Source organism: Leguminivora glycinivorella, chromosome 6, assembly GCF_023078275.1.
Source record: "Leguminivora glycinivorella isolate SPB_JAAS2020 chromosome 6, LegGlyc_1.1, whole genome shotgun sequence".
Lineage (NCBI taxonomy): Eukaryota > Metazoa > Arthropoda > Insecta > Lepidoptera > Tortricidae > Leguminivora > Leguminivora glycinivorella.
In genome coordinates, this window is record NC_062976.1 from 2,554,441 (window position 1) to 2,578,120 (window position 23,680).

At 42.2% G+C, this 23,680-nt stretch overlaps 2 protein-coding genes across 2 annotated transcripts; one reads left to right on the forward strand and one right to left on the reverse strand.

Annotated features, from left to right (window-relative positions):
• Positions 1 to 2,383: 2,383 nt before the first annotated feature.
• On the reverse strand, positions 2,384 to 9,820 carry LOC125227464 (enhancer of mRNA-decapping protein 4-like). The gene is made up of 8 exons (XM_048131790.1): positions 9,634 to 9,820; positions 8,871 to 8,991; positions 7,987 to 8,095; positions 6,931 to 7,096; positions 6,014 to 6,161; positions 4,867 to 5,035; positions 4,086 to 4,297; positions 2,384 to 2,692 (listed from the first exon to the last, which is right to left on the reverse strand). Exons 1-8 carry the CDS (start codon positions 9,803 to 9,805, stop codon positions 2,515 to 2,517), a joined length of 1,275 nt encoding a protein of 424 aa, XP_047987747.1. The 5' UTR covers positions 9,806 to 9,820; the 3' UTR covers positions 2,384 to 2,514.
• Positions 9,821 to 10,412: 592 nt separating this feature from the next.
• On the forward strand, positions 10,413 to 22,465 carry LOC125227392 (pre-mRNA-splicing factor CWC22 homolog). The gene is made up of 5 exons (XM_048131700.1): positions 10,413 to 11,555; positions 11,893 to 12,550; positions 13,271 to 13,409; positions 14,052 to 14,136; positions 21,355 to 22,465. The coding sequence occupies exons 1-5, from the start codon at positions 10,532 to 10,534 to the stop codon at positions 22,239 to 22,241; spliced, it is 2,793 nt and encodes a 930-aa protein (XP_047987657.1). The 5' UTR covers positions 10,413 to 10,531; the 3' UTR covers positions 22,242 to 22,465.
• The last annotated feature ends 1,215 nt before the right edge of the window (positions 22,466 to 23,680 follow it).

Below are 23,680 nucleotides of genomic sequence, written 5' to 3' on the forward strand. Positions count from 1 at the left end.
TAAGCTGAAGGCGGGGCGAGGGGGCGGGGTGTGAACCAATGGCCTGCTTCCGTAACGTCGCAAGCGCTACGATTTTACTTGGCGCTTACGACCTTTCGGTCGCGATGATGAGCCCTGCATAGAGTGCATAGATTAGAAGTCGTAGTATAGAAGTGACAGGGGTTTACATGGGCATTTTTTAAATTTATGACTCTCAATTAGCGTGAGTTGTTAACAAAAAACATAAATCGCTGTTAGTTTTGTAATGATAATCAAGCATGAAATCTGTATTTAAAACTTTTTTCACGTTCTAAATTTAGATTATAGCTTAGTATAATTCACGATGTTTTTATTGAAATTCCATGCTTAATTATCGTTGCAAAACTGACAGCGATTTAACTTTTTTTTAACAACTCTGTGAGTCCCAATTTTTTTAAATGCCCACATTTTTTAAAGCTGCATACGGACTGAGCGTACATGTGTACACGTAGCCGCAACTGGATATTAGTTATTTATGTGACATTTGCATAATGGTAGGCATTAAAACATGAGTGTTGTTTTTGTTGTGTTAATAAGATAACATGAGTGTTTTAATGCCTAATTATCAGGCCTCGGATTATTTTTCGCATGGTAAGATGAAAGAAAACTATGGAGTCGATATTAAAACTAAACTTTAATTCATACTCATACTCACTAATTTTCTTAGTCCCGTAATACTTTTGTCCCTTGTGCAGGTTGACAGATCGAAAATGTTAATCGAAAATTAATCTTACTGAATGTAATTAAAATTATTTATGTGGTGTGATTTGGGAAGCCTTTTGCTTGGTAAAGGGTTACATTTACCCTGTAACTATATCAAATTAGTTACTATTTTGTTTGGTTCAGACTACTTTGTTGCGGTAAACGTAATGCTAAGTACTAGCTGATTTATCAAAAATCATTTGCATGTCAATGTCATGTCAATCATTCATGACGCGATGATCATTCAATCATTTACAATATAATTTATTTCTATTCATATGATTTATTTTATTTATAATTTAATTTCTTTCTTAATTAAATGAATGAGTATGAGTATGGATATAAATAACAATTTAATTTAAATATCGACTCCATAGTTTTCTTTCATCTTACCATGCGAAAAATAATCCGAGGCCTGCTAATTATGTATAGTCGCACACATAACTTTATCTACATCCATGTATGTATGGGCGCGGGTTTATCGTCCCATATAAAATTTGAATTTTGCGCGTTTTTATACTCTCATAATTTGCTTGACCGTCTACCTACCCAAATTCATTCAGGCATGTTAGGTACTGCACTTACATTTACATACTCACATGAAATTCGACACTCGTATTGAGAATCTGTTATAGACCGACATGTCGGAAAACTGCAATTCTGACAATAATAATTAAATAACCTTTTTTGCGTCGATAAATGTATATAATTTAATGTATGATAGGAAACTTGAACTAACTTGCGATATTGTCACGTCTGCTTTTGTTGCATTTTTTACTCTTTGGTTTCAACGAAACATGGCCGCCGCAACATGGCGCTTCGGCATGAGTTTATATTGATACTTTTTTAAAAAAGTAAGCGTGTTTAAACAAAAATGCAGTAAACCTACGTATGAAAAGTCACTTCTTGGCTTTTGTTACATTTTCCTGAGTTTCTACAGTACCTCACTACACATGACGGCATTATTTAGACGAAATATTTTTCATTGCGATACGTCAATCTACCACAGCCGTTCGGTACAGACTAAGCGCGTTTGTGCTGATCAGCTCTAAGTGTTGTTACACAAAATCAAGTTGAGGTGCCCTCTCTAGTTAACATAATTACTCAAAGATTTCAACTCGGTTTTGACTCGGTTACTGTAAATTCGACGTCATGTCGAGTGTCTCGAGTTTTGTCTCGAAACACATATTTCTGTTATCAAAGTTTTTTTATTAGCCATAGCGGAGTCACTAATATCAATTTTTAATTAACCGTGAAAATCATGTTTAAATGTTAGGGTTCAGTATACAATCTAGACCAAAATCTAGACTAGCCAAAATAGTACATTACGATACAAGTGCGTAAACAAGGAAGTTCGAAACGAGTGGCGATAAATTTAAACACGACCGAAGGGAGTGTTTTAAATCGACACGAGTTACGAATTTCCTTTTCGCACGTGTATCGTACGACGTTTTTCAGTACAGATGAGCCTCCGAAGTTTCGACCTGACATATAATGAAATGGCATATAATTGCGTAAAAAAAACACCTTCTGTACTGAAAAGCAAGTTACGCATCTTTTTCTATTAACAACAGGAACAGTATCTAACCTAAGTATCTAACGTTACGTTAATTTTACACTGACAAAGTGAATTTGTAAGAGTTTATTAAAATAATAAAACACATTCTCTTTCATAACTTTAATAATGATTAAAATTAAAAGAAAAAAATGATGCATACTAAAACTACCAAGCCTTAAAACTATTTTTAATAAAATATAAAAATAAAACATAATTTCAACAGGCAACATTTCGTATCAGAGAAGTTTTTGTGCAGTAGTAATAATGGCGGCTATTCTGTGGCCTTGTAAGTGGTGAGGGTACTTGTGTAGAAAGGCGGTCAGGTATCGGTGAAGCTCGCCCACTACGAGGGGCAGGTGCACCCGCGTCACGGGATCCAGGGGGTTCAGGTTTAGCAAGGCGTACTCCAAGTAACTGCAACAAGCGTTTGACAGTCAACACCGAGTTTAGGAAGTTCGCTGACGAGAGAAATACGCCAGAACACGAATGTCTTTTACGACCTAAGGTAACGGACCCAATCATGGACAGTTTAAGAAAAATTTTCGCCTCTTTTTGATATTTCACTCATAAATGTAAAAATTCTAACGCTAAGCGTGTTAAATCTTGAATGTCCAATCCTTCTTTTACATTTCAAGCGTATTGCAGTACGGATACTCCTATTGGTTTCTTCATAGTTAACAAATTAAAAATAGGTGTTTTTTCTCCAATTATGGACGGCAGTTCTCCAGTAATGGATCCCCCATTATGGACAGTGAAATAAGTTTAAAATTTTACTTTTAAAGCCAACTGATACTCAATGAGTCAATATTATATACCATAAATGCAATTAGTTTGAGTTATTTTAACATAGGATTGTTTCTTGTAAATTTTGGTTTTGTAAATTGTTCCTTGTCCATCATAGGAGGTAGGCAGTTTTTCGGTTCCAGTAATGGACACTCGCAAAATAACGCCATTTCTTTATGTCTTTGGAGCAACAAACTAGTATGTTTTATACCTTGTCTCATGCCTAATGCAGGAAGTAAAACGCATTCAAGTTTACACCGAGTATTATTTTTTTATTATTTTTTACATGAACTCAACTCTCTTAGCAACATTACTAAGGATTCGTCTTGATATTTTTTTCAGTAAACTGATGAATTTTATCTTGTCGCCAAATCCTTCAGAAATAACCGAATTAATTGAAACTTCAAAATGAAACAGCTCTACAACTCTAGTTTATGGTACATAGCCGTCAGTTTTTAGAAACTAATTTTAGATACTTATTTTTAAGGATTTGTGTTTTTTTGTCCATAATGGCATCACCGTCCATTATGGGGTATTTCACCTTAGTAGTACAGAACATTACTATACGTGTAATCGTTTCGGTCCTGTAAATCGGTTAAATTAAATGCTTTTTCTCTGATAATGGAACGGAGACAGCAATTTGTGTAGTTTCCAAGCAAATTGTCCCACTTTGCCGCTTGTTATAAGGATGTTTTGGCAGGTTATTCGTATAAAAATAGATGCAAACCTTTGACTAGACTTTGGCACAATAATTTTGTTACGTCATAAATAAAATGAACTAGAAGTGGAGCAATAATTTAAGTCCGTGACCGTACTCATAGCAACTTATTACTATCATATATTTTCGCCTCCAATCACTATCATCATAAAGCGAAATAATAAAGGAGAAACCAAACATATTGAAGTGAATCCAATTGTTTGCGAGAATCGCAGAATATATTTGCACTTAAGCGGCCAGTAGCGCGTGGGAGAATGCGCCGCTCACGTCACCACCAGCATGGCTACCTCCGCTATCTACCAGTACCTGCACTTGAGCGGCGTGTCGAGCAGCAAGTCAGTAGCCAGCTGCTGCAGCAGGCTCAGCAGCACGGGCTGCTTGAGCGCCGGCGCCGCTAGTACGGATACGGCGCGGCACGCAGACATCACCACCTCCAGGTCCCCCGCCAGCAGCGCACGCGAGAACGCGCCGTTCACGTCACCCGTGCGGACCAGCATGGCTACCTCCGCTGTGTACATCTACAAGAGAAGATGATCATTCAGCATGGCTGCCACATGTTTGGTTCAACAGGAAAAAACGCCAAGCCGCCAGCGACAGAGAACTCTCTCACGAATCGGCTACAAAATCCGCGGGAGAACAGAAAAGCAAGAAACCCATGTCGATTGACAAGGTTGCCCAGAAGTACAGAAAAATTACGAAAGTAAAGTATTCTGAAACTGCTTGTTTATTTAATATTTCAGGGTTTGAGTAATCGCCTCGCTATAATGTTGACGCTATAGCATCAAGTTTAGCGATAGAGACAAACCAGAGAGAATTCGCTGACAGGTCAGGAAGCTCTGGTAACTTATTTACGTCACTGCTTTAACTCTGGTCTAAGTATGGCCCTGAGAAAGAGTCTCCAACCTCTCCAAACAAGTTCTAACATAAAGTTTAACATGTGATTGGAAGGAGGATTTACAGGAAGCGATTCTGGAGAGTTGGAGACTCAGCGATGCCAGAGCCACACTTTGACATTTGTGGCAAAGTGCTGAAGTTACTCACGTAGCTTTTGCGTTGCATGAATCTCAAACTATTACCAATATCTTACCATGCGATCGACGGGAGATAGGCCATTCTCATTGACTTCAGGTATCTCTGGGCTATCTAATACAGGAAGAGGGTCTGGAGACTCGGCTCGGCCAGAGTCACATTCAGACATTTGTGGCATGGCGTTGGAGATTTCTTCGCGCCACGGCTTCAGCTCTCGCTCGATGACTCTGAGAATAAATTGATTCTTCTATAAAAAACTGAACTGTATCATCACAATGTCTTGGAACAGTTATCTGTTAGCATTATATGAAGGGTTGAAAAGAGTTGAGACAATTATCTTATCTATTAGCCTCGCGTAGGGTCAAAGAGTAGTATATATGCGAAGGGTTTGATGGCCCGATCCCTCTTAGGGTAGGGCCACGATTGAACTCTAATCTCTTATCTGCAAAACATCTTTCCCAAGACCATGGTTGTACTTGCAATGACTAAATCATTAAGGCACGCCACAGACAGTCTTAAAAAATCATAATCTTAAAACAGATTTGTATTCAATCTTGAAAATTCTGTCAGTTTTAACTACAAACATGCATACATATACATACATACAATCATGCCTGTGTCCCATAAAGGGGTAGGCAGAGCACATGAAACTATTAAAGCTTCAGTGCCACTCTTGGCAAATAAAAGGGGTTGAAAGAAAACGAAACTGTGGCATGACAAATCTTTTTTAAGATTATGAATTTTTTAAAAATGTCTGTGGCGTGCCTAATTGAAGTATTTATCAGTCAGTAGTATAAGGTACTAAGTATAATTTGCAGAACCTGCGCTAAACCATGATACAAAATTTAAATTAAATAAAACCGACATAGTGGACCGATTTTCGTCAAATATGGCTTAGATCACTCTCGACCAATTCAGCTTTCAAACCAAAAAAGGAAATCTAATTCGGTTCATCCGTTTGAAAGCTATACGATGCCACAGCCAGACAGAAAGCACTGACCACTGAGCGACACGTCAAACTTATAACACGCCGTCGTTTTTGTGTCGGGGGTTGAACAAGATACAAGCTTTGAAGCCACAGATTTAAGAAAATTTTTGCTCTGAGTTTGAAGCACTATTCCGAAAGACGATTTTTGGTTGTTTCACCGAATTAGGCGTGTCACCGAATAAGGCGAGTTTACCCTATGCTATATAGGTATACTTACTTCTCTGTGGTACTGGTAACAGCGTCGACCAACCGGTCACTGCCGTCGCAAGCTTGCTTCAACAAGCACTCGTGCCGCTGCAATGCTGCCTGTAGGGACTGCGAAGTCTGCCGCAGGGCTTCGGCGTTGCATGCGGTGTTCTCCTCCACTGTGGAGATAGTCAGGAAATGGAAGGTAATTTGTGGATTTCCTAATAGAAGGGTTTACTCAAGGTGCAATAAAGACGTTTCCATCTGAAATTCCAACAGCAATTCGTCTGTACTTTAGGACATGGAACCCCATATTTTGCCGATGCGTGTGCGTAATTGAGGTAAGAAACAAAAGACATACAATTTGACAAACAACTTACAATTTGAAAGATACCAAAGATGTCACTATGGGTCCATTGACCTAAGTAGTGGGTAAATTTCGCTGGCTTAATTGAAGTCTTGATGGCTCAATTGGTAGAGCGCTGGAGTATCATCCAGAGGCCGTGAGTTCAAGTCTCACCCAGGGCAGAAATTTTCCACTTTTAAAATTCTAAGCCTAGTGGCAACGATTGCAGGCGCTGCTGCTAATAAGAAATAATGAATCTGTCTAACACTTACGATCAGTAAACGCACTGGGGTCAATCCGCGGCAAGAGTAACATGAGTCACGATTTTGTGGCATGTTCCATTTATTCACGAGTTTCACGACGCAAGTTCAAGTGATAATCTATCTGTAAATAAGTGTTACTATCCTGATATATGCATAGATCCTTTAATTTGCAGCTGTAGTTCAAATAAACATGCAATGAAGCCGTGACTCACGCTACATTTACGTGGATTCACCCACTGGCGTGACGACCATTTTGATAAGTTGATAACATTGTTTAGTAGGTCTAGCGGAACCCTTTAAACTGAATAACTTCCTTACAAGAGACAGCTATATACTAACGGTCAGCAAACGCAGTGGCGACCATTTTGGTGACATGGTTGAGCAGCTGACGGTGGGCTCGTTCCATAACCGGCACGTAGAGAGACGACACTTCGACGCTGAATAAGTTTCTTATGAGTTCCTTGATGGATTCAGTCGTTGACGACACTATGCGCTGTTTTAAATCCTGGAAAGTGTAACACAAATACAATAGATATAAAAAACCGGCCAAGAGCGTGTCGTGCCACGCTCAGTGTAGGGTTCCGTAGTTTTCCGTATTTTTCTCAAAAACTACTGAACCTATCAAGTTCGAAACAATTTTCCTAGAAAGTCTTTATAAAGTTCTACTTTTGTGATTTTTTTCATATTTTTTAAACATATGGTTCAAAAGTTAGAGGGGGGGGGACGCACTTTTTTTTCCTTTAGCAGCGATTATTTCCGAAAATATTAATATTATCAAAAAACGATCTTAGTAAACCCTTATTCATTTTTAAATACCTATCCAACAATATATCACACGTTGGGGTTGGAATGAAAAAAAATATCAGCTCCCACTTTACATGTAGGGGGGGTACCCTAATAAAACATTTTTTCCCATTTTTTATTTCTGCACTTTGTTGGCGTAATTGATATACATATTGGTACCAAATTTCAGCTTTCTAGTGCTCACGGTTACTGAGATTATCCGCGGACGGACGGACGGACGGACAGACAGACATGGCGAAACTATAAGGGTTCCTAGTTGACTACGGAACCCTAAAAATCGTTACAATACGTAATGTAAAAAAAAACTTAGGTACTTCTTTTATGTCAAAGATTTTGATTGAAAATTTTTTTCACTTCCAAAGGCATATTATGATTAAGAGAGTAGGTATTTTATTTAAAAACAACAACGTATATGTAGGTATGTACTTATATTCTGTAATATTGTGTATTTATCCAGATTCTACATTTATATATTTTTTTTCGAATATAAATACTAGTATAACGTTAAACGATTATCGGTTATTTTTTAACCGATTATGAAATTTGGATTAGCATCCCTTAATCGCTAACTATCTGTCGTTAGGTATGTACCTCGCTCTGAAGTAAGTCCGTCAGCGCAGTCCCGACTCGGCGCTCCAGGCTGGGCCGGGCTTCGATGGCGCTCAGGAGACTACGAGCACCGCTCTCTCCATTATTTTCCCTAAATATATCAAAATGTAAATTTGATTAATTAGAAATAAAATCAAATATCGAAATTCGAAAACCATTCGAAGAATCATAGCCGTCATAGATACATAATTTCACTTGATTGACACCATGATTTTTATCTACCTACCATTTACACATTTATATTTATTTATTTCGTGTACAGTTCGGTTACCTTATATGTATTTTTCCCCTCTCTAGCTCGGAAACACGTGTTTTGTCCTTTAATACCAGCGGGTAAAAACGCATTTTATCCACTAGTGGGTAAAGTAATTTGACCTTGAATAAAGTCAAATTAACTGATTTAAAATTGATAAAAGTAGGTGAATCTAGTAATAAAGATGATTTACCACCTGTGGAACTACTGGAAGCAGTGATTAAACGCATTTTTTTCGTTGTAGTTTCCTCGCTATAGTGAGGGGAAAAGTTTTGTGTTACACTCGGGTGAAAATGTATTTTACGTGTGTTAAAAAACTCAAGCAAGTTGGATTCTATCCACTCGCTTCGCTCGTGGTTCAACTATAGAATCCTTTCACTTGCTCGTTTTTCAATTCCCCACTCGGCGTTAAAATACAACTTTGCCCCCTTGTATAACAAATAACTATTATCACATCACACGAGTTCACGCCTATTTTCATCCATTCGCCCACGCCAAGTAGGTTAACTCACGTCAAGCGTGGATCCAGAGGTAAGGGGGGGTGACACCGTCCCCCCTCCCACTGAAACCTGGGCAAGGCCATGCCACCTCGGGATCTGCCCATATGACTCACCCTTCTTCGGCTAGTTTATCCAGCAACTCAGCCAGCACAGCTCCTAGCTCGTCTCCGGCGCTCCGCCCGCGGACCTGCTCTGCTAACTCGGCCAGCAGTCGGGTCTGTTCTGCACAGACATCTGTGAAAAGTTACACACAGTAAGAAAGCTTTTGCCCTTTGATCATCATTTATAATCTTTCTTACAAAAATGGATTAGCGATGGTATTCAGTATTTTGACTGAATATGCCCACTGTTAACCTCTTGCCGCCCAATGTACAATCAGATGTACATTTGGTTGCAATCGAATTTCTACTTTCATATAAACAAATAAAGTAGAATTTCTTTTGTTTCTACTATTTTTCGAACAAATGAAACTCAACTAAATTTTAAGTACACCTAGAATCAAAATCCCTTAGAAAAAAAATTGTATGGTGGGCGTTACGAGACAAATAGGGATTGCAAATATCGGTTATATTATAAAATACCGTAACCGATTATTGAGAAAATTATACTTTGCCTTAATTTCAGTAACAATAAGTTATAGTGTACCACGCATGCTAACCAAATGTTCGGAATATCCAAGCGCGGATCCAGCTTCGTGCCCTGGGGGGGGGGGGGGTCACGTGGTAAAGGCCCAGGGCCCCAGGGGGGGGTCACGTGGTCTATTTGTATGGCCAACTTAGGCTCCAGGGGGGGGGGTCATGACCCCCATGACCGTGACCATATCCCACTTACTTAGGCTTCATTTTAATACATATAACCAGTCCATCCAACACTCACCACTCAGTTTATCAACCTTCCTTTCCAAACTCAAAAACCCATCATGAGACTGCACACCACTGTCGTCGCCACTATAATCCTCGATCCACTCACTATATTTATTCACATTTTCTAACAGAGTATCTAGAGACTTCGAGCGTTTCATTTTCTTACACGGGACGGCGCCGGCCATTTTGTGTTTGCAAGTGTACGTTTTGTGTAACTACCCTCTTTTTGTTGTGACAAAATTAGTTGAACTGTATTGTTCTAATGGACTTCGTGGCTAAAAAGGCAAAGGAAATTGCAGTGCGTGAAATGTATATGAAATGGTAAGCCATAAAGACTCATCTATCTATAAAAATAGAAATAAAAGCTATTTTTTGTTATTTTATTTTGTTATTATATGCAGTATTTACAGTCTGACCAAAAAAAGAGACATTAAAAAGTGGCAACATTGTAGTGTTATCCCTTTCAAATCAATAAGTGTGAGAAAACGGGACGACACACAATGTTGCCACTTTTTAATTTCTTCTCTTTTTGGCCAGACTGTACCTACCTATAGACATTAGACGAAATTTGCTTAATTGTGTATAATTTTTTTAAATGTTTATCGCGTTTAGCGCGTTTTTCTACTGACAAGTTCGGCTTGTTTTAGCATAAAACCTAAATCCACATTTTGTTGCAACGTGTAGACCTGCTTTAACCTAACTAAGCCTTTTATCCTAGCATCCAAAACACAAGAAGGCATAGACAAAACAACATTAAAAAAAAAACATAGCTGTCAAAATACAAAATGGCCACGGGACTCGCATTTCGAATGTGCGTTTTGATTTAGATTCCTATTTTTGTGCAAAATTTAATTATATTTATCAATAGATTTAGTTGTAACTTTTTTTACTGAGTGCTAATTTACTTCAACATGGACGCGGATAAAGACCGTAAACGTAAGAAAGATAAGCATCGTGAAGATGATAGTCGTAAGGATAAAAAATCTAAAAGGGCTCGTTCTAGGTCTCCTTCCCAAGACAGAGATTCAAATCGAAAGCGGAGGCATTCTAGATCGCCATCACCAGCCGTCAAGCGTGAAAAAGATGAGCGGAACCGAGAGGAACCTAAAGAACAAGAGGTTAAAAAAGATGTTCCCGAAAGAAAGGCTAAAGATGATATGCTAAACACAAGAACTGGCGGTGCTTATATCCCACCAGCGCGGCTGCGGATGATGCAAGCGCAGATCACGGACAAGTCGTCCATGGCGTACCAGAGGCTTGCATGGGAGGCGCTGAAGAAGTCCATACACGGTCACATTAACAAAATCAACGTGGGCAACATAGGCATCATTATCAAAGAATTATTGAAAGAAAACATAGTTCGCGGGCGCGGTCTCTTATGCCGCTCAGTAATACAGGCCCAAGCGGCGTCTCCAACATTCACAAATGTGTATGCAGCATTGGTTGCTGCAGTTAACTCTCGGTTTCCAAACATTGGTGAATTATTACTCAAAAGGTTAGTCATCCAATTCAAAAGGGGTTTCAAACGGAATGACAAGCCTACATGCATATCATCGGCCTCGTTTATTGCACATCTAGTGAACCAAAGAGTTGCACATGAGATTATTGCTCTTGAATTATTAACTCTACTTGTAGAGACTCCTACGGATGATTCTGTTGAAGTAGCAATAGCGTTTCTGAAGGAATGTGGTCAGAAGTTGAGTGAGGTGTCATCGAAGGGTGTGAACACGGTGTTTGAGATGTTGCGTAACATTTTGCATGAAGGTCAGCTGGACAAGCGTGTGCAGTACATGATTGAGGTGATGTTCCAAGTGTGGAAGGATGGGTTCAAAGACCACCCGGCGCTGATCGAGGAGTTGGAGCTGGTGCCGGAGGAGGAACAGTTTACTCACTTGCTGATGTTGGACGATGCCACTGATCCCCAGGATATCCTGAGTAAGTTTTGTTATACTTAGTAAGTATCATAACCCATTAGTCATTTTTATAGTGCTTAAGATGACAGTAGTTCCATTTAATTCACATTAGTTAATTTCAAACCAAAGAAAAATCAATGCATATTTAGATAAATAAACCAGATATCACAATTCAATTTCTACTCAATGCTGAACACGTTAAGATGACTCTTATTATTAACATTAAAATTAATATGAATTTTACTTAGGAAGTCTTTTGTTATTGTTCCTTTCTTTGGAGACTTTATTAATACCTAAAACACCTAAAACTTAGGTACATCATCATCACCTTAACTAATCTCATCCATTAACTTTTTCAGATGTCTTCAAACATGATGATAAGTATGAAGAAAATGAGGAAAAATACAAGACTCTAAGCAGAGAGATCCTAGGATCTGATGCAGAGTCAGGAGACGAAGATGGCTCTGGAGAAAGTGGCAGTGATGAGTCCGATGATGAGGAAGAGGAAGGGGAACAGAAGGAAGTCACCATCATTGACAATACGGAGACTAACTTAGTAGCTTTACGAAGAACTATCTATTTGACTATTAACTCAAGTTTGGACTTTGAAGAATGTGCACATAAGCTGATGAAAATGCAGTTAAAACCAGGACAGGAAGTAGAACTCTGCCACATGTTCCTAGATTGCTGTGCTGAGCAGAGAACATATGAGAAGTTCTACGGATTGCTTGCACAACGCTTTTGTAATATCAATAGAATGTACATTGGTCCGTTTGAGGAAATCTTCAAGGAATCATATGCCACCGCCCACCGGTTAGACACAAATCGCTTACGGAACGTCAGCAAGTTCTTTGCTCATCTGCTCTTTACTGACTCCATAAGCTGGGAGGTCATGGAGTGTGTAAAACTTAATGAAGAGGATACCACCAGCTCGAGCCGCATTTACATCAAGATCCTGTTCCAAGAGTTAGCAGAATACATGGGACTGAAGAAACTGAATGATCGGTTGAAGGATCCGTAAGTTTGATTTAGGGGTGCTAGCATTGGTTCGTTTGTAAAAGCAACAACTTTCTTGATGAGTAGCATGCTAGCACCTCAGTTAGTAAAAATATGGACAGGGGTTATGTTTAAACATAATTTCTATTTAATAAGTCAAAGAGAAAGACATAAGTAAATTAATCGACCGTGACGTCACTCCTCAGTATTTCATAGTAATTCCTAGAGATGCACCGAATATTCGGTTAGTATTCGTTATTCGGCCTATTCGGCCCTTATTTTAATATTCGGCCGGATACCGGATAGTGACGTACTAACCGGCCGGATACCGGATGTGCTATTTTTGATTGAATGATTTTGGGGTAAACAAATTAAATGTAAAATAGAACAGTTACGGTTATAATACTTATAAATATATCCCTTTATTATTAAAAAAATAAACATTTAAACAAAAACGGACTCCGCGCGAAGTTCACTACGAAACAAGACAAAACCGACGCGCCCGCTCCTTGCTTAAATTGTAGGTATTGTAGGTAAAATTCTGCTGTCCGGCCGGATATTCGAATATTCGGCGGCCGGATACCGAATATTCTGCCGATGGTTGGGCTGAATATTCTGTATTCTGCATCTCTAGAATTCCATATTAACAAATCGTTTCGACAGTTCTTAGAAAGAAGCTAATTTGACTAGTAGGAAACTACCCTATTATGATGGTCCCAATACTAATTTCTTCTGTTTCAGGACATTGCAAGAAGCGTTCGGCGGCGTGTTCCCGCGCGACAACCCCAAGAACACGCGCTTCTCCATCAACTTCTTCACCAGCATTGGGCTTGGAGGGCTCACCGATGAGCTCCGGGACCATCTCAAACAGATGCCCAAGGTATGTCACTCTTGTATCAGATCATCGTCATTCTCCTTGCGTTATCCCGGCATTTGCCACGGCTCATGGGAGCCTGGTCCGCTTTAACAACTAATCTCAAGATTTGGCGTAGGCACTAGTTTTTTACGAAAGCGACTGCCATCTGACCTTCCAACCCGAAGGGTAACAAGACCTCATTGGAATAAGTCTGGTTTCCTCTCGATGTTTTCTTCACTGAAAAGCGACTGGCAAATATCAAACAACATTTCGCACATAAGTTCCGAAAACTCATTGGTACGAGCCGGGTTCGAACCCGCGATCTCCAGATCGAAAGTCGCACGCTCTTACCGCTAGGCCACCAGCGCTGTCACTCTTGTATCAGATATGATCACATATAATTAATTTCTTCTCACCCCCGACCAAAAACGACGGGGTGTTATAAGTTTGACGTGTCTGTCTGTGGCATCGTAGTTCCCGAACTTTTTTTTGTTTGAAAGCTGAATTAGTCGGGAGTGTTTTGAGGCATGTTTTATGAAAATTGGTTCACTATGTCAGTGGTTTTTTTTAATTTTAATTTTGATGTTAGGTGTACTGTGTAGGCACCATTTAAGTTATATTAAACAAATGTATATATGTAATTATGTATGTATCCCTTGTGTCCAGAACGTGCCGCCGCCAATCACGCAGATCCAGGTGACCAGCTCATCCAGCAGCGACTCCAGCTCCAGCGACTCTTCCAGCTCCAGCGGTCAGTCCACCTTATCATAATACTAGTCTACTTTGAAGAATATACCGTAGGAGAACCGCACAGTTGAGGACTGCCAGCCATCTAAATGATGGCGATGGAAATGTTGTCGCGGAATGTGGATTTTAACAAAAACAAACAAAGTAATATTTTTAATTTAATAATTATTATATAGTTTGCACGGGAAAATGTCCTATTTGTCGATTGCTATAAAGCCACTTTGTCAGTTATTCATATACAAGTAAATCTCGCCTTAATGAGTAACTGAAAAACAGCATCGTAGCACTAAGCACTCCGACATATGCTGAGTGGAATCATTTTTGGAACAATTTGTTAAATGTCATAACATTTATTTTATTCCACTATTACCACATCTCGAACACTGGCAATCAAATATATGAAAGAGACGCGTTCCTAGCACACATTCTAAGCTCGTGTAGGTGAACGCGTACCAAGCTTGTATGAGTGAGATATGACAGGTCGACTGTTCGCGTTTTTGACAGGCGGTAACTGTGAGGTAACCGAGAGGGGGTGGGCGGCGCTTTCAGCGGGGAGCGGGAGTGGCCATACTGTACGATAGTACTCTAAAGTAAAATCCATAATCCTACGGACCAAATTGACAAGTAAGTGTGAACGAATGTTGCCACAGTTTGGCCAGTGTCGTTCTTATCGATATTAAAATTATGATTACATCGTAGATTTAAGGTGCACCCAGACGGAACAATGAAATTGGCAATTTGATCGGCTAATCAATATACCAACTTTTTCTGTGATTTCGACAGATCAAAAGGTCTGTAGACTGCTAATTAGAGATATTATTTGTGCCGTTTGTATATCCGAGGTCTTTATTGTTTATAGAGAGAGTACGTCGTAGACGTCGCATCGGACCGATAGATGGCGCCATCGTTCGTTGTAAGTCGCTCCGGCGTCTCACCGCCGCGATGTTGGTAGTCCCGTTTTTCCCCACCTGCAACACAAGGCCCCCCGCGCCCCGACTCGCCACCAGCCACCCTCATTGTTTCGTCGAACGCCGAAGTGACCGGTTGTCGCGTATTCCGTTCGAACATTTTTACAGCATGGTGTCTCGAAATTAATCTTTTAGTTTCTATTTCCTTGTTATTTCTGGTCAAACCAGAGTTATTCGTGTTTTTATTAAAAAAGTGGCTTATAACGTTTCGGAATTATGAAATTTTTCAATTTCATCCGTCAATTCTTTCTTCCCTTTTAATTTGCGCTCGTTCGTCTTGAATAATGAGATATATTATGCCTCGCTAGCGATCATTATTCGTCTTTCGGGGTTCTCACTATAGAAATGAACGAGCGGTGCTTTATGATTCTACCCACTTTTTTGTAAGAAAGTTCCATGCTGCAAATATCGTTACCGTTAATCAGTTTTCTTTTTAAACTATTCGCATTTCCGAGACTAAAGTAGGAAGTGTTATCCGCGTATTAAAAGTTTCGCGCGAGAATATAAGCGGTAACGTAGGTAAGTTGCTCCGCCGGGGACCACGTGCTCCGGGGACCACGTGCTTCGCGACCGCGGGCTGCGCGACCTGCGGGCTGCGGCGGCGGCGGCGGCGGCGGCGGCGGCGGGCGCGGTGGAGGAATACCGCGCTTCAAGGAGGTTTGAATTTCTCCGACGAATGGGTGAGCAGATTCATATTATTTTAGAAAGAATATGTTCGGTTTCCGATTCGGTGCGGAGGCCCCAAGCCACGTGTCGGCGCCGAAACTTACTGTAGCGCTGCGATAGCGCCGCTGACCGCGGCAGTGTTGTCCGCCGCGTCGGCGCCGCCGAGGTTGCGTAGATGGCCATCTCTGCGGTGCCGCCGAACAACGTTGTGGCCGCCGCATAGGCGCCGCGTGCGACGCTGTAAGTATGTCTGCTGCTGCCCCGACGCGAGCGCCGCGCCGTTAGTGATCAGTCGTCAATACGCAGGCTACCAGCGCGGCCACCTTCTGCCCCCGCCACAACGCCGCGAGCCTGCTGAAGCTGTCCACCAGTATCGCTGGCCGCCACGCTTATGCTGGCGCCTCGATGGTGATGCAGAGCGTTCGTCTGCCGTGACAACGCCGCGATCCTGCTGAAGCTGTCCACCAGTATCGCTGGCCGCCACGCTTATGCTGGCGCCTCGATGGTGACGATGCAGAGCGTTCGTCTGCCGTGACAACGCCGCGATCCTGCCGAAGCTGTCCACCAGTATCGCTGGCCGCCACGCTTATGCTGGCGCCTCGATGGTGATGCAGAGCGTTCGTCTGCCGTGACAACGCCGCGATCCTGCTGAAGCTGTCCACCAGTATCGCTGGCCGCCACGCTTATGCTGGCGCCTCGATGGTGACGATGCAGAGCGTTCGTCTGCCGTGACAACGCCGCGATCCTGCTGAAGCTGTCCACCAGTATCGCTGGCCGCCACGCTTATGCTGGCGCCTCGATGGTGACGATGCAGAGCGTTCGTCTGCCGTGACAACGCCGCGATCCTGCTGAAGCTGTCCACCAGTATCGCTGGCCGCCACGCTTATGCTGGCGCCTCGATGGTGATGCAGAGCGTGCGTCTGCCTTGACAACGCCGCGAGCCTGCTGAAGCTGTCCACCAATATCGCTGGCCGCCACGCTTATGCTGGCGCCTCGATGGTGATGCAGAGCGTTCGTCTGCCGTGACAACGCCGCGATCCTGCTGACTGTCCACCTGCTGTAGCTGTCCACCAGTATCGCTGGCCGCCACGCTTATGCTGGCGCCTCGATGGTGATGCAGCGAGCTCATCTGCCGTGACAACGCCGCGATCCTGCTGAAGCTGTCCACCAGTATCGCTGGCCGCCACGCTTATGCTGGCGCCTCGATGGTGATGTAGAGCGTTCATATGCCGTGACAACGACGCGAGACGCGACCCTGCCGAAGCTGTCCACCAGTATTGCTGGCCGCCACGCTTATGCTGGCGCCTCAGTGGTGATGCGGAGCGTAATACTGTTAACCGCTGCACAGGCGTCGCAATCCTTCTGCTGCGTCTGCCGTGACAACGCCGCAAGCTACTTGAAGTTTTCCACCGGTGTCGTCGGCCGACACGCTCATGCTGGCGCCTTGATGTCGCCTCGATCGCACGAGGTAAGATTGCAGACGCGGCGACCTTCATCGCGCCACCGAGCGCAATACTGCGGCTGCCGCGAAGGCGTCGCTAATTTTCCTGCCGCGTTTGCCGTGACGACGCCGCGAACTCTGTTGATGCTGTTCACCGATGTAGCTGACTGCCACGCTGGCGCCGGTGCCTCCCGCGCTGACGGCGGCGACCTCGAGAGGGCCACCGAGCACGATACTGCGCGACGCGACAGGGCATCGAGACGCCTTTCGAGCTGACGACGGCCGTCTCAATCTCACCGCCGAACATAACAGCGTCTGCTGCAGTGACAAGCTGGTAAGATTGCTGATGTGGGCCCTTGGTGCTGCTAGCCGCCACGCTGATAACGCCCGTCGCGCCTAAGATGTCACGCTCACCGCGAACACTGTCTTCCCCTACAATGGTGCCACGACCACGACTATCTAGGCTCCGTCTGCTACGGTATCGTTGCAGACTCTGTTGCTGACCAGGCTGATACTACCCTCCAACGTGACGCCGGGCGCCGCTATCAGCTGACATCCCGTACACTATGGTATCCACTCTTCTCTTTCCAGTTCCCGTGAAGTACGACTGTATTTACACTCTATTTTGACCAAGGACTCCTCCGTCGCCGAAGTGAGAACAGATAAATTCTTAAGATGCTACGTCCTAACGTGGTTTGGAGACCCATAGTTGAACGAGGTAAGACGTCAATAACCGGACGAGGAGCCGCACTGCTGCGAGGGTGTCCTGACGATGTTCGCGAGCTATCTAATCGGAGAGGCGCCTCGCGAGAAGACCCTGTGATTCCTGTACATCGCTCATTGTGTAGGTCAAAGACATCGTAAAGGTTTGCGGAATTAAAAAAAAAAAAAAAAAAAATCCCTTTCAGAATGTCCAGATCTGAATTCGAGCCAGCGTCCTGCATCCTGAGCGTGCGTCTGTTTACCGGGCGGACACCAAAACCGATCGGCAATCTGGCCGCGGGGGTTCCAAGTACACGACGATTTCCCGGAGGCTTGTGGCGCCCCCTGTCCATTCGAGAGATTAACTTATTCGCCGAGCCTCTAATAAACAAATTGGGAAAAATAAACCTGCTTCGCCTTAGTGAACTTCAGATTCCAGCTCAAAGCGAAAGGGGCCAGGAACTCAGGAGTACTTCAGTAGTTATCATCTGGCTCGACTATACTCAATTAATATAGTGCTTGATTCGATCGTAGAACCTGATTTCATAAATTTCACAACTTTCGTGGTCTACAGAGGAAGGTTGCACCGCTGCAGTTTCCAGCATTACCTCGTACAGCTGCCGATAGCTGTAGGCCAATCGCCCCTGTTTTGCTTGCATCTGCAGCCCGATAAGACCTTCAATAATCGGAACATTGTACGAAGTAAAGCTCTTCCGATGGAGAATAATCTTCAACAGGCGGTGGCGCTGGCGACTGAAGTGACATGCAGCCGGCTTAAGGTTCGCATAGCACTATATGCTATGCACAGTTCAGTTGTATGTTATGTTATGCTGTACGATGGCAGGACTACATCTCTTCTGTTACGAGTAACTACGACAGTAACTGCTGACTCCAACAGACTGTCGTACGAGGTCAGTATGCACCCCCTGGGAGCCAAGTAAGTGACCTTCGGTGACCTCGCCTTCTTCTGCTTCGCCCGTCATCGTACCTCTTCGTCTGCGAGAGCCCTGCATTACGCCGTACAACGGTACGTATTAAGCCTCCGCCACACATAAAGCGCATTCCGCTTCGCTATCAGCGCGCTGAATGCGCGTGCATTCCGCTCGCGTCCCGTGCGCGTTGCGCTCGCTATCAGCGCTCGTTCGTTCCCGCTAGCGCCCACTGGGCGCAACGCCAGCGTTAGTGCGGTGCACCGCCATTATTGCGCTCCGCCTACGCTCTTAAAGCGCGCATGTGTGGCGGTGTTAAATTCACCCCTTGACCTGCTACCACGACGTGTTCAGCAACCACCAGCGATGCGACACTGACGTCTCCACCTCTCAGTCTACTCTATCGACCTTCATTGCACGAAGTAGAAATCCGTCGCATCGGGTTTTGGATTAGGTAATGGATTACCCTAAGAGTCAATGACTGACTTAAAGAAATCGACTGATACCTCCGTCCAGTGTAGTAGCAATCGACAGCGCTCGTACTTTTCATCTTCTAGGCTAGTCTTACCGAGCGATCGGTATCCTCAAATGCCCTCACTAAAAAGAGTTCAGAGTTCAGGAGTCTCGCTTGCAACCGCGCTCGCTTGACGCGAAATAGTCTGATCGAAAATACCAGTATTGTAACAAATAGCCCTTGGGCACGTGAGTGATGACCTTTTTCTGTGTTTGATATGGACGTAAGACGTTGGACTTTAAATAGTTATATCAAAGCTAATATTGATTTAGATAATTTTTACGAAGGGTTGACAAAAGCAGTATCAATTACGTTACCCTGCTACAGTACAGATAGTTACACTACTTTTACAGTTAATTTCCACACTTTGTGTCTGAAATTGGGTTTATAACCTGATAAAATAACGTGTCTGTTAATAATAATAGTGTATCTAAGGTTTTTGTATCTTGTTCAAGTCAGCCTCGCCTACATCTTTTTTTTTTTTGGTTTTGATCTGCGATGTATAATAATGTCATTTCTCTAACTATTCGCTGACTAAAGCTAAACGTCATCACGAAAATCTCTTTATGCGTTTCTGGCACCGAGATATTCGCGGATCGAAGGCTATTTCGACTGATACATCTGTCAAATCGGTTCAACTGATTCACTTATTCTTCTATGCTATGCCAATAGGGCTACCAAAGGCTTGCGCGCCAGCTGACTCGCCACCAGGAGATAATAAACAGGTCTCTATAAAGACCTCGGATATACAAACGGCACAAATAATATAAAAATTTTACCTTCCAATAAAATTTGTATTATTTTGCCTGGTATATCCGAGGTCTGAGTGATGCCTTCCTGGTAGGCTTAATATACCGTCGGCACTTCTCCTCAACAATGAGGGTGGCTGGTGGCGAGTCGGGGCGCGGGGGGCCTTGTGTTGCAGGTGGGGAAAAACGGGACTACCAACATCGCGGCGGTGAGACGCCGGAGCGACTTACAACGAACGATGGCGCCATCTATCGGTCCGATGCGACGTCTACGACGTACTCTCTCTATAAACAATAAAGACCTCGGATATACCAGGCAAAATAATACAAATTTTATTGGAAGGTAAAATTTTTATATTTTTTTTATTTCGAAGCAGCAATAATATTATTCGAAAATTATATAGATATTTATGACATACTTGCCATAGCGTGACAGATAATTGATTATCGTCGGACATGGTATTTTATTTTTTACCTACAGGCTCGGAAACCTTTTTATGTTTTAAAACTAGTGGGTAAAAATGCATGGCATCCATCCACTACCTCGAAGATACATAGAACAAACCAAAATGTGTACCTCTTATTTGAAACTAATATACTTATTCTTGATTTAAACTTGTCTGTTGTATGTACTTTACATTTGTCGATATATTGTTATCGACATATACCCTTCCCTATTTTAATTTTGCTGTTCCTGGTATCATTTTACCTGTCAGTCATTTGTCAATTTAGTCCGTAGGATTATGAATTTTACTTTATATTACACTGTGCTATTACTGTCGCAAAAATCAGCAGTCATTCACTTTCCCGTCAGAACGGCCATAAATAAAACTTTCAAGCTATTTCCATCACTACAAAAAAGCGGAATAAGCGGCTAAATTATAATATATATTTCCACGCAAATTTTGGAGCTAATGTTCATCTTAATTTTAGTACAAAACGGTCTACCCGTGACCACGAACATAATGTGATGTTCGAAACGTCGGGCCTAATATAAATGTAAGTGTTTACGCGATTAAGTCCCGTTTTGTTCTAAAATTATGAGTGCAAATCGTGTTAGTCTAAATCAATATAATGTTCATCTTATATAAAATTTTAAGTTGTTTGACCGGCTATATTTTTTTCATTATCAACGGGCTTATCTGGCAGAGTGGTATCCCAAAGTTTTAAACCCGCTAAAACGGAGTTTCCCATTTTTGCCTTTATTCCAAAACATTGAATGAAGTATCATTTTATTTCTCTATTTATTTCAGATTCCGAAGAAGAAGAGAGCAAAAAAGAAAAGCGCAAGAAATCCAAAAAGGACAAAAATAAAGAAAAGAGCACAAGTAAAGCGCAGAGTCCAGATAAAGAGAAAGACCAGCCAGTTGAGCGGTGGGGGCACGACGGGTTCTACGACCAGCACGGACCCGGCGCCCGCCGCGACACAGGGTCCCAGAGACCCGACGACGGGTTCGCCAGACCCCGCGACCCGCCACGCAGGGACAAGAGAAACGGTGATGACAGGAGAGACAGGAACCAAGACCCTAGAAGACAAGACAGAAGGAACGACGACAGACGCAGGGAAGACTATAGAAGTGACCGCGACAGCGGTTACGAAGACTCCAGGAGGCACCAAGAAGATCTAAGATACGATGACCGAAGAAATGATTCGAGAAGCGGCAGAGACAGTGGAATTGAAGACCGACGGAGAGATGACTCTAGGGAAGATTCCAGAAAAAACAGACGTGACAAGGATATTAGAGAAAAGAATAGAGAGATCGACGATCGACGACGCAGAGACGATAGCAGCGATGAAAATAGGCACAGGGAAAACAGTAGAAGAAATGATAAAGATAAAAATAGGAAAGAAAAACGGAACGAAGATAGAAGGAATAGAGATAGTGATAGCGATGATGGCAGGAGTAAAAAAGAGAGAAAAAGAGATTCGGGCGCTCGGAAGAAGGATAGAAAGAGAGAAAGTAGTTCAGAATCTTCTTCAGATGAAGATGAGAGGAGTTCTAAGAATGGGAAGGAAGATGGGTGGGATATCAGGAGAGCGAGCAGTATAAGAAGGGAAGCTCCTACTGGGTACTGGGACAGCTATAAACAGACAGACTCAAGGGAAGAAAAAAGATCTAAAAATAGAAGGGAGCGCTAGAAAAATTGCTATGAACAACACCACAGCATTTTTGACGCGGAACGTTATAACATATATCTATGGTTATAACCAAGGAAGGAAGGCATTCATTGCAATTACAGACTGGCAAAAAGAATATAAATTTAAAAAAATTGGTCGTCTGGAAAGTCGGTTTACGGACGGTAGTTTGACGTGACGTCAAACATTACAGTAGTATAGATTAAACAATGAGATTTTTAAATGCAAGAACCATGAAAATCACAATAACATTTCACTTCACTTTATAAACATTTGACGAAAACAGTTCTCGTGTATCTTTTATGCTAGGCTGATCGAGTGGAGGGAGATAAATGCAGCACGAACCGAACCGAGCCGATCATGCCTCTCTCGTTCGTGCCGCGCTCTCGCTTGCGGAACGGGACAACGACGTCAACTTTTTCGTACATGCAGCCCGTAGTAACGAGTTATTAGGCGTTGTCACGTCAAAAGTAGCAACATCATAATGCCGTCCCGTTCCCTTACGCTTAATGATTTGAAAGGGATGATACTACGATGTCGCCACTTTTTAATTTCTACTCTTTTTTTGCCAGGATGTAAATCTGAAAAAGTAGTGAATGGGCATTTTCAAAAATTGGGACCCGGAAAATGAAAATTGTGAACAAAAATTAACTCGATGTCAGTTTGTGACGACAATAAAATTAAGCATGAAATTTCATTAAAAATTATGCTTTTGTGTTAGTCGCGTAAACTATGCAATAATTTACATTTATAACATGAAAAAAGTTGGTTTTTAGACAAACTTGTCACTAATATTTTGGTTCCCAATTTCTGAAAATGCCCTAATACAACAATTATTTTGTAACATGAAGTGTAAAATACCGATCTGTGAAGACTGGAGTAATTCCATTTGTTAATTAAGTTATAATATAAATTAAATGAATGTGAACCAAATTAATTATTTTATTTTACCATCATTTCCTTATATAATTTAGTGCCTTATCCGTTATCGAAAGGATGCATTTCTCTACAATGTGTTTATAAATAACATCTGGCGAACCATGCCAAAGGGGCCCTTATGCCTAATTTGCAAGGACGAAATTATTTTAGATGATAGCATCCTTGAGAGTTTTGAATGATTCACGGTTATTTTCATTAGATTTATATTGACCGGTATATTGTTTTCCCCGTGATCATGATGCATGCAACTGCGTCGAAATATTGGGACCTCGACAGAAAACAAAAAGGTAATCACCTAATCACGGTCTACTGATATGCCTACGGAAAGTTTCCAAAATTCTTGAAATTTTCACATAGGAAAACTTCGGAAACTTTCCATGCTTTGTATGGATGGAAACTTTCCATTTCCTAAATTTAAATTCCCTTTAGGTACTTTTCGTGAAAGTTTCGTAAAATGTTCAAGATATTTATGGTTTTTTTGGAAAGTTTCCGCAACTTGCACA